This window comes from Girardinichthys multiradiatus, chromosome 19 (assembly GCF_021462225.1).
Source record: "Girardinichthys multiradiatus isolate DD_20200921_A chromosome 19, DD_fGirMul_XY1, whole genome shotgun sequence".
NCBI classification, from domain to species: domain Eukaryota; kingdom Metazoa; phylum Chordata; class Actinopteri; order Cyprinodontiformes; family Goodeidae; genus Girardinichthys; species Girardinichthys multiradiatus.
The window spans coordinates 22,047,204-22,059,221 of record NC_061811.1 but is presented as its reverse complement, the minus strand read 5'-3'; the positions used below and the strand labels follow the sequence as shown (position 1 = coordinate 22,059,221).

At 39.4% G+C, this 12,018-nt stretch overlaps 1 protein-coding gene across 4 annotated transcripts in view; it reads right to left on the bottom strand.

Annotated features, from left to right (window-relative positions):
- alk (ALK receptor tyrosine kinase) overlaps positions 1-12,018 on the bottom strand; it is a 541,946-nt gene that overhangs the window by 43,270 nt on the left and 486,658 nt on the right. For all 4 annotated transcript variants that reach the window (XM_047345720.1, XM_047345721.1, XM_047345722.1 and 1 more), the window contains 2 exons: positions 3,988-4,153; positions 1,561-1,708 (listed from right to left, as the gene is read on the bottom strand). In XM_047345720.1, coding sequence (XP_047201676.1) covers positions 1,561-1,708; positions 3,988-4,153 — 314 coding nt within the window. The remainder of the gene's footprint in view (positions 1-1,560; positions 1,709-3,987; positions 4,154-12,018) is intronic.

Sequence of the window (12,018 nt, the reverse complement as noted above, 5' to 3'; positions counted from 1 at the left end):
TATCTGTTCCAACAAAGCTCTGAAACAAAGACATTTTGACAAATAGCACTTTAAAGCACTCAGCAGGCCTCGAGAATTACGTTATTTTCTATTTTAATCCTTCTCAAGGTTTTCTCAACTAATTATGTGGAAAATACTTCAAAGGGCATTTTAACAACTGTCATAATAAAGTACTCTCCAAAACCAATCAATACCTCTTTAAAAAAGTTTTACTCTGAACCTTAGTAGGTTGATGGTTTGAGGCTGCATTCACACTGCTGGTCTGTTCCAGGGATTGGTCAATGTCAGAAAATTCAAACCTTCAGTTAGCCTGGTTTGCTCTCCTGCAGAGATTTTTGGACCGGACCAAACAAACGTCATGCAGTTGCAACGGGGGCAGTATTGTGCTGATCGAAAAGAAAACTGCACAAACTGGGTATGGATAAAAAGGACTTTGTCCAAGTACAGTTTTTCTTTCTTTACTGTCTGCTATTTAATTTAATCTCTACACAAATGAATGATATTAGTGATTACTATTGTTATTGTGAGCTTCTGTAGGATTTATTTATTTGGATAGGACCAAAGAAACTTTGATTTTTAAAAGAAGCTCGATGGATAGATATCCAAATCAGTACAAACACATATTTATTTTCAGCCCCACTATTAGTATAGCTCCCAATGAGCAGGCATGAAGAAACTCTTCTCTCATCACTGTTTCACAGCATGGACTCTCTACTGTGTAGCTGCACATTGTAGTTTATGTACCGTATTTTCCGCACTATAAGGCGCACCGGATTATAAGGCGCATAGAATAGAAGCTACTGCAGTCAAACGTTTGACTGGGGTTGCGTTATGCATCCACTAGATGGAGCTGTGCTAAAGAGAATGTCAACAAAACAGTCAGATAAGTCAGTCAGTCAAACTTCATTAATACACTACAAACCAGCGTTCTAATAACTCCATTCACTCTCATGGTAAGGTCTCCTCTACATAGAAATCTATTGAATAGAGCCAACCGCACGTTAGGAATGCATTGGAGTCTATGAAGTTGAAGTTGAAATCAAACGTTAGTTAAAACGTGAAAGGGAACTTTTCCCTGATTCAGTAAACACGTAAAAGAAACAGTTTGATGCACTAAATCAAACGTTAGTACTGTTAACCTTTCCTGTTTCTGTCCCCTGACCGTAGTCTGATGACACAGGGGAGACGCTTTCTCCAGGGCCGAAGTTACTAGTTTCCTCGGGGTTAACTCCCTCACTCATACGTTGCTGAGTTGAGCATGAAGAAACAGCATCAAAACACTGAGATTCGGGGTTCTTTTTAATGACTTTGCAGCACGTAAAAACACAGGGCTTACAGACTCATACACCGCTGCTCCGGTCGCCGTCTCTACCCACCACACAATAATAATAATGAAATAATATTTTGATTTAAAAACAATTCTGCATCAGGTTCTAATACTGATGGGACAGATATAATGTAGAGAAAATGTCTTAACCACTGTTTTTACAGTATTTGCATATATTTAAGCTGCTTTGCTGCAGATCTTCCATGAAACTGATATTGAATGCATAGACTCACATTGGGGCAGGCGTCCTCTCCTTGTTGTCCCACCAGGATATGAAGCAGCTCGCCCCTCCTGAGCAGAAAGTCTCCTGTGATGTACACACCATGTGACCTGCTCATGGCCATCACACTCCTTCCACCAGCTGCCCCATAGGCAGTGATCCTGAAGGGCAACAAGCATATAGATGAATGCTAAAGGAAATACCTATATTTAAAAATATCAGGAAGGGAAACAAAGAACACTGGGTGACTGTTATTGGACCCTGGATGAACCGAGTTTGGTGGGGAGATGTTTACATTATGGGCGCTGTAGATTTATTCCTGTGGCTAATTGTCAGCTTAATTAATGGACCAAATTAAATCCTACTGAGGCAGTATGAGAACTTCTCTTAATAGCAGGTGCTTTCTACAATGGTGCTAGTATTTTTTATAGCCCCAGGCTTTTCGCTTGTATGTGTGCTGTTTGTTTTGAATGGGTGGAGCTTCTAGATACGTCTGCTCAGAGTCAAATCCAAGTTTAAACGGCTCATATCTTCAGGAGTGCCCACAGTAGTAGTAGTATTGATTTTAAACATTTTTTTAAGGCTTCAGCAATAATCCTGGAGCACTGCACAGCATTCTTGTGTGACATGCTACCTGTATGACCATCTCTCTTTTCCAATGGTTATGGTCAATCTGACAGAGAAAGGTATCCCAATTGTTGTGGTTTTTAGTATAACAATGGCCATCAGTGGGCTCTAGATGGACAAATTGTCTACTTTTAAGGCTAGGCTTAAAACTTTCCTTTTTGATAAAGCTTATAGTTAGTGTGGCTTAGGTTATCCTGAGCTATCTCTGTAGTTATGCTGCTATAGGCTTAGGCTGCTAGAGGACATAATGACCACTTTCACCCTCTTCGCTACATTCTCACACTACTCTCCAATGTTGCATTGTTTGCTGTTATTTCAGCTTTTAACTTTGTTCTCTCTCTTTTCTCTTCCTAGAAGCTACACCTGGCCTGGCTCTGTGTCTACCTGTGACACCTTTCTGGAGAGGGGCATCGTCCATGTTTCTGCTGGCAACAACTTAATGCTCACCCTCTACAGATGATCCACATGGCCCTGTCTTTTAGTGTTTAACCCTTTCTGTCTCCTAGACATGAAAATTGACTGAGCTTTTACTGTAACTAACTGTATGTGCTCATTTTCAGACTCTAACCTTTAAAACTGGCTCAGAGTTTATCTGTTCATTCTTTCTAGGTGAAATGACTAAAGGAGCTACATCCACTAACATTTACTTTTCCTTCCCATAGAAAGGACTCCTGGATCAGTGCTTCTTTGTTCTCTTTGTGTCTCTGCTCTGTTCTCTCAAACCTCCAGTCGGTCGTGGCAGATGGTCGCTCACACTGAGCCTAGTTCTGCTGGAGGTTTCTTCCTGTTAAAAGGGAGTTTTTCCTCTCCACTGTCGCTACATACATGCTCAGTATGAGGGATTGCTGCAAAGTCAACGCCAGTGACTGTCCACTGTCTCTACATGCTCATCCAGGAGGAGTGAATGCTGCAAGTCACTGACTGGATACAATTTGCTGCATTTCCTTAAATAGAAAAACTTTTTATCCAATTTGAATAAATAACTGAATCTGACTGCACTGTTCAATGGTTAGGATTAACTGCAATGTATGTACCTGACTGTTGCGAAGTGCCTTGAGACAACATGTGTTGTGAATTGGCGCTATATAAATAAACTGAATTGAATTGAATTGACATCATTGACAAATCAGGAGAAATCAGGTATTAGGAAGAGAATAGTAGAGCTCCACCAGTCTGATTCTTTGTTGGGTACAATGTCCAGATGCCTGAAGGTGCCACATTCAAACAGTTATATGCAAGAGTAAACAGCATGGGAATGTGCACCCATTATACCAGTTCGAAAAGAAACATGTTCTGCATCCCAGGAATGAACAGGTTTTGCTGTGAAATGTATCAAACCCAAAACAAAAGCAAAAGTGCTTGAGAGGACCCTGTCTGAAGCTGGCAAGACAGTCATTATCCTAACTGATAAAAAACGTTTTGTCTGACACAATGTCAGATACTGACATAAAGGTTGGTCCTCTTTGGTCTTCATATACAATTCCTGTAAGTATCTGGTTTTAGCTGTGTTCCCACACAGTCTGGAAAAGTACTTTGATTTTCTGTCTTGATTAGGATGAAAAAAAAAAAATAGTCTGCAAAAAACATTGGTCTTTCTGGATTTTATTCCCATTCCACTGTTAAAATGTTTTGTCCATCCGTCCATCCATCCATGAACGTTTGCATTTCATGGTTATAAATGTGCAGAAAAACAACCATGAACAAAAATTGAGTCTGGAAAATGTTAGCATGAAGAATGTGCAGGAACCCTGAATATGAATTATTCCAGTCAAAAAGGTTTGGTAAATATGTGTTACCCTGGCAGCAGGCCTACCTGTAGGTGCCTGTTTCTGGGACCCGCCACATCTGAATGCCTTTGAAGGGACCGTGGGTGCCAACCGTCACGTTGATGTTGCTGCTCCTGTAGGAGTTGAGGCACTGAGTGGGAGTCGGGCCCTCAGGACCCACAGCCCCACAGGTGTGAAAAATCCATTTCTTGGCTGCAGATGAAGGAAACGGAAAAATAAAAACGGTTAGCTCTTTGTGAAGTACACATACATCTGTGGAAAGAAATAGTTTGACGTTCAAACATGCAGCCTCAAAGATGATGAGCTGGCTGACATTCAGTGCACACCACAGACTCACAATTCATCCATTCTTCTGTCATTCAACACTTCAACATTTCCCACGGTTCCACAGCAGATATAAAGCACATTATTGCATATAGTGAAGGTAAGATCATAGCCATAGTTGCAGCAGGGAGGTACTGACAGGATCACAGGTGATAAACATTTCTCCTCATTTTGTCTGTAATCCCATGAGTCAGAGCTAATTTAGTTCTTTTCTCCGTAATTAATTCAACACCAGTCTTGTCAGATGGACATTGAGGAACTAACAGCTGCAGTGCTTCATCCTGCTATAAGATGCAGCTTCCTTATTTCAATTAATTGGTTTATGCATCTGGACAAAAAAGAGAGCCAGAGGGGTGACAAAAATAAGTTGTACTGTGTCCTTATTTCTATAGCAAAATTTAAGATAAAGTGCAAAACAGTAAGTAAAAAAGTAAATTTAACTTTACTACATTCAAGAGGATTGAGATGATGAGCAAGAACTAGGTGGTGGTAATTAAATTCATTGATGAATAAAAAGTATCAGTGTTACTATCCCTGTAAAAGCAGTAGTTTTGAAAAGTTGTTGTCATAGAGCACATAGATCTGTTAAAACAATACCAAAACGGAAAGATTAAAGCAATGACATTTGGGTAGTAATTGTTGCTGTTTATTGATCAAAGAAAGAATAAAAGGCAATTTTGAAACTACTTGAAGTCCATCATTTTACAGAGAGTAAATATTTTAAACAGTTGCTAATCATCCTAAGAAGTCTTGTTTTAGAATGATTCACCCCAAGGTCACACATAGCAATGCTCAGAGACTACAAAAGATCCAGTTGCTCTGCCTCTGACTTCAGGCCTCAGTTAGAATGTTAAATGTCAAAGTTCATGACAAGATGATAATTTGGAAGGCTTGCAGAATAAACCTAGGTTAACTTGGGCTTTCAAAGGTGCATTTACTAACTGACCTTTAGCACAACAAAGAATTGTTGAAATAGAAAATAATTAAAGGCCTAGTCAAAGTACAGATGTCAACCTTTAAAGATCTGTGCAGAAACAAATGTCTGAGTCTGGGAAGGAGTCATGGTGACAGACTAGTTCTTCTAATTATTAGGTAAGGCTATACATGCTTAAATAGTGAAGGTAATAACAGAATCTCCCCATTTTTAAGTTATTCATTTAAATTAGGTTTGGCATGAATTCATTTGGTGTTGAACACAGACAACTCTTGTGTTTGAAATGATTTTCTTATGTCCAGATGGTTTCCCACTTCACCCCCTATTATCGATCTCGGTCCATGAGTGTGAATGAATTCCCATCCCAAGCCCACCACACAGCTGGTGCAATGACTAATTCTGTGATGAGCACTTGGGCAAAGCAAACAAAAACAAGATGAGCTCTCAGAGATGAGAGTCCTCTCTAATACCGGCTGTTCACACTCGTCTGGTCCTCTCACTTACAGTAAGTATGAATCCAGATGCAAAAGACATCCTTGTAGACTGATACTCTGCCGAGTGTTACATAAACCATGTTATTTTAGCTGAACTTTGCCACCAGTAGTAAGCAATTACCATGACAAGCAGTGACCTCTATCAGAAACAGGACCTGCAGTGTTCATCAGAGGGAAATTGTTCCAGACATGTTGCAACAGAGAAGAAAAACACTAAAAGAAAGATGAAGGAGAATGTTTCTGATTGGATCGAGGAACCTGCAGCAATGTCCCAGCAGCCTCCATCCTGTCTGAACATTATCAAAACAAGTTCACAGAAAATATGTCGTGACTCATGTCACGTTTCTTGAAAGTAACTTCAGATGGCGTTTTTCCCAATATGGAACAGAATTTATATATATATTTTTTATGGCCAACAAAGACCTTTCTGGGGCCATACAGAAACAGGAATACAAATGTTATTCTATCATGCAGAAATCGTTGAGAAAACACTGATAAGCAGCATCTGAACATTTCTGCATGTAACAGACAGACGGTCAGAGAGACAGATGGACTGCGCTTTTGTCAGTCTGCACTGCAAGGCACGTCCTGTCAAAAGCAGAAATTTTCAGATTTAGATTTTGTTTTTACTCTTGCCATGATGGCATTTGGTCTGGGTGGATTCACCCCCATAAATCAGGAAACAATCGAGTCAATCAGAGATTAAAACTGACAGCAGCTCTTTGATCAGACCCAGCCATTCAATACAGTGACGGGTCAGAAAGAGGAGAAATATAATCTACTTTCACTGCACGGCAACATATTGTGATCATCAATGCCGATCACGTAAAATACAAGTAAGTGAACTGTTCTTGGTAGGCTGCTGTGTAAGGTGAGCTAGTCTTGGTAATAGTGCTGTTTTAGAAAAGGCTGTGAAGTCTCAGGTTTGAACAAGGTGTTCTTCAGAGCTTTTATTAATGTTTTTGATGGGTAAAAGCGCTGGTAGTTAACTTTTTCCAAAACGTCTTTGGAATTGGCAATAAAGACCTATTGAGTAGACATATTTATTTCTATGGTGTTTGCACCTCACCTGTGTTGGTGTGAAATACCTATTCATGCTTTAAGCTGCGTCATTGTTTGCTGCCATGAATTAAGATCGAGCAGAACTCTGCCTAAAAGTGGTGCTGTTGTATTTGCTTGGCTCTGCAGCGGTTCTGGGTTGGCAGGCAGCCTTTTGACTACAGGATGGTGACAGGTCCTTTCTTTTGCTGTGGGCTGTGAGGGTGATACTGAACTGTATAGATATATTTGGTGGGGTCCTTTGTCATTTGTTCTGTTGTGTAATTGTTGTTTTCATCCTTTCCCCATAAATGTTTCTGTTCTCTCTCTCTTACTCTTTGTCCCCAACATCTGTGTCTCCTTGTATTTGTATCGTACAGTACAACACGTATAATGCCAGGACCCGATATGGCCTGTCATGCCAATAATTTAATAAAGACAACTGTGCAACAGGGGAAATACTCAATTTTCCCTGTTTTGTAGAGCAGATCTGCAAATGACACCGTAAGGCTACCAGTCCCACCACTGTTTGCCTTTGATGTGAGGTCAGGGAACACAACAACCAAAACAAATAGACTTGCTTGTAAAAGAAAACATGATTCATCAGATAAAGCCACCTTCTTCCATTGTTACAAGGTCAAGTTCATGACCCTGTTGCCGTGTCATCACTGTCCCATGACCCACTTTACTAATACTGACTGCTGTAGCAAACACAAGCTGCAGTTTTGAAGAAGCTCTGACGCAGTCAACCAGCCATTAAATCTTGCCCCTTGCCAAACTGTCAAATCCTTATGTCTGCCCATTTTTGCACCTTCTAACACCACTGAAAACAAAATGTTCACTGGCTGCCTAATATATCAGAGCATCAGTGCTATTCACTTCACCTGTCATAATGTCATGCCTGCCTCCCAGTTTTGTCTATACAAAACTGGGATGGAAATCATGAGTGTGATACAAATAGGTGACAGCAGTGTTGGTAACAGGAGACTGAGGCAACAGGGAGAAACTATTGAAGGAGACTAAATGAACACAACAACGCGAACACTGTGATCTTGTGAAATGCTAAACAGATTATAAACCATCGCAACAATTTATACAAAATATGAAACCAAGAATCAAAATCTGGACCAAATTCATTAGATTCTGATAACTAAAGCATAACTGTGGGCCAAAAACCTGATTTTAAATATCATCCTCTGTCAAGGTTGATGTAATGGCTCTAATAATTAAAATAATAATTGCGTTTCAACTGTTTTATGGAAATCTACTTCCAACAGAGAAACACTGGGGAAAAAACAACTTCTGGAATAGGGTTTCTTTCACATTGAGATTCATTCACATTTTCTGCCTGATTTCTTCATTCATCTTGATCCTCAACTTTACCTCAAATAAATGTCTCCCTGTTTCAATTTCAAAAACACACTGCATTTAGGACAACAACAGTATATTCCACACTGGCCTCCTGTTACCTCGAGCGCACCTTATCCTGCAGCTGTTTTCTTTGAGCTGGTCATCACAGTATCAAGACTGGTACAGAAACACTGAATCTGAATGCTTAGAGAAAAATCTCTGGAGCAAACAATTCAAAATGATTTATGTGGGTCAGTATCCATCCTATATCCATTTTGGTGTCTGCTGGTTTCCATCTTAAACTGAAACTAACTCTTTATAGGGATTTTCTGTAGGACACTGTTTAAAAAAACAAGGAAACAATGAAGCAGACATATTTTTATTCTGTGCGGTTAATTAACCAAACCTAAAATGGCCGAAGCTCCTTTATGTACAGAACGCCCAGAGGATGGTGTCTGGTGTCAGAACGAATCAGAATGCATCAATCAGTGTCTCATCCATCTTTGATTTGATGCCATTTCTCATCTACAAACCCTGGGCTTCTGCTGTTGTGTGAATAAAACTGGCTCACCTTTAAATGGAAAAGGGTTTATTGTTTAAAGAATCTAATCCTTTCACATCCTGCTGGATAAAAATGAAACACAATGATAAGTTGAAGCGCCTCTACAGTTTGTTATAAGGCTTTATCGTTTCAAAGCTTAGAAAATCTTTGAGAGCAAAGGAAACAAATCCAGAAGACAAAGAAAACTAAGACTGGCATTTTTTCCCACAACAAAAGACAAAACACATACTGACAATTCTATGTAGTGTATTCTTAGGCCACACCTAGCCCCTTTAAAGATCCCAGACTTGTGGTTTTAGATAGAAAATTTGAAATTTAACATGCATGAAGTGTTACTTCTGCAAGCAAACCTGAATACACTACCTTTCTTGAAAAGTTTCAACCAACACATTCTGAGTAAGGGCTGCACTATACATCATCATCTCAATATCAGTTTATGCTTTGATATTTGTTGGTTGTTACTTCCACTTGTCATGAATGGTCACTTCACGTGCTAATATGATTTTCAGCAAGTTAGACGGAGTGCTGGCTTACAGCTTGAAGTAGCATCATCAGACTAAACACACATTTTTGGACTGTTTTTCTAAAGGATAATTATATAAAGTATGATACTATAGGGTTTCAGTGGTTAGTAATGTTATGTAGCATTTGGCTGTTGTTTCCAGCAGCCAGTAAAAATAATATTTAAAGTAGGGATGGAAGGTAAATATTTCATAGCGATACTATTGGTTAAAATTCCGATGATGATACTGGTCATTATTAATCCACATTTACCTGACTCTTTTGAGTCATTCGTTATCGAGCTTAGGATCTCAGGTTGAGTCCATCCAGGTGGTCAAATGCACCGGTGTGCAAAGCAGGAAAGAATGGCACTTGGAAGTTTTCAAAGTATAATATCTTACCTAATATTGTGTCCAACCAATCTGTTGTGATTTTGCACACTCTGGTTGTGCAGCACAAATTTTGAGTTTATTATTGAAAACATTTTAAAAATATTTTGATGCAGCTAAAGATATGGACCTCAAAAACTATAATAGTTGCTCAAGTAACCCTTTTGGGAAATTAATTGACAAGAAATGTTGCAGGAACCTAATAACATTAATTAATCTAATTCTACTCCAGGAAGACTGTCTTTCTGCACTGGTAAGATCCACTTTATTTGGCATGCCAATTAAGCATATTGATGCAGTATCGGACTTAAAATTTTACAACCTTCATCCCAGAAGACATTTTGTATAATGGCAAGAGGATCACAAACAACAAACGTGCTTCATATACTGACAGAACTTGAGGTTTCACAAAAATAGCTCCATTTCTTGAAGCTTACAAGCATGTTTTTTGATATACCAACAGGCCTATAACCGATTGTGAGGTGTGAAATTGTGCAAAGTGAGAAGTAACTAAATGTTTTAATCTGTTATCCTTTGGTTTGGAGATAATGAGACACCACTGTCACAATAAAATAAGCTTGATCATAAGTTTCTGCATTAATTCATGTAACAAATCACAGGTTCTTGGTACAGCACCCGTAGAATTATTCAGGTATATGACTTGCATCCTTATTCTGATGCATCTCTTTTATAAATACACAAGTGTTGAGTCAGGGTTCGAATGCTTCAGAGCAAAACATTTTTGAGAACTGAAAGATTCTGCTGCCAAAGAACAGTCAAATGCATGAAGAAAAAAGCATGAATACAAAGACAAGAATGAAGGTGAAGTTAGGGTGATGGGAAAGGAGAGGAGAGGAGAGGGGAAAAAAGTGGGACAACACACTCAGATCAGAGCAAGTTCTGACAGTGAGACACGCTGGCAGAGTGAGAAGGCAGTACGGTAATACAAGCGAACAGAGAGTCAATAACAGCTTTTTACATGCCAGAGACGAGAGACAAATGTAGAAATGAAAGGGAACAAAACATCCTCGACCCAGATAGAGGGGTGAAGGGAAGTGTGAGAGGAGATGTGAACGTTTGGTTGGGTTAATCACTCAGCGTGTTGGGGGGAAGATGAAAGGCTTGTTGGAGTGACAGATCTGTTGAGCTAAAACCCTCATCAGGCCTGCCGTCCTGTCCTCCACATGTCAAAGCATCAGGCTAAAGAAGGCGCCTGTCGAATGGTAACCGCTGAAGGCTGCATGTGGAAGGGCCAACTTACAACTCCGCTTTGACTTCTTTCCTCCGACTTAATATCTATGATAATCACAAGGACAAGAGCAGCGTGATTTTAACCCAGATCTTTCTCTGGGGGTTGCTGCTCTTTTTCCAACCACCCTAAGTATTAACTGTGTAAACACATTATACCTCTTTCTTTCTGCCCTTGAAGCAAATATCATGAGATACTTGAATGTTTCTCTGCAGAGTCAGTTGCTATCTGACTTTTGTGTCTCTGGCAGTTGTGTCAGATGTTAAACATTCCCTGAAACAGTCGTCTCATTGTCCTACACTGAAACAGACCCACAAATAAGGAACTAAATCAAATAAAACTGGAAACATTAGCCAATTAGGCTGCAAACATACAAATAAGACAGTTCCTCTTGGAGCTGTTTTAAGGTTTTTGCGCAGTTATCTCTAAGTACAAATGGAGCCCTGAACCTTTCGAGATATCCAGATTGTTGGGGTTTTAAATCCCCAAATTAAATATTTCCATTTGGGGAAAACTGAGACGCTTTAATTTGATAACTTCTTTCATCTGTGGCTCCTGTGATGCTTCTGTAGCTTCACTTAAGTCCACCGGTGCCAACCTGAATTTAGTAAAATGCATTTAGAAAGGCACAAGGCCTCAAAAATGTTGAGAGTACAGTGGATATAAATACCCACCCCACAACACCAGCATTTTGTGATATAAAAAAAATAAGACCACGATAAATCATTTCAGAGCTTTTTCCAACTTAAATGTGACCTCTAACCTGTAGAACTCAATGGTGAAGCAAACAAATATTTTTTAGGGAAAAAAATTGGAAACTAAAAAATTGTGCTTGCCTAAATGAGAACACCCCTGAACTAATACTTTTAAGCACCTTTTCATTTTATTACAACATTTAGTCTTTTTATATAATCTATCAACATGACTCATCTTGACTTGGCAGTAGATGCCAGCTTTCCCGTATCAAAATCTGTCAGCTTGTGAGGGCATCGTTAGCACAGAACCCTCTTCAGATCCCTCTACAGATTTTTAATCAGTTGTGGGCTCGGATTGGATTGTCCCAAAACTTGAATGTTCAGATTAAACAGTTCTTTTGTTGATCTGGATGTTGGTTTTGGTTAGTTTACACAAGTTCCTCTTCAACTGCAGTTTTCTAGCAAAGGCCTGAATTGTTTTGGGACAACACTGGCAGGTATTTGGAAGTGTTCTTAGCACC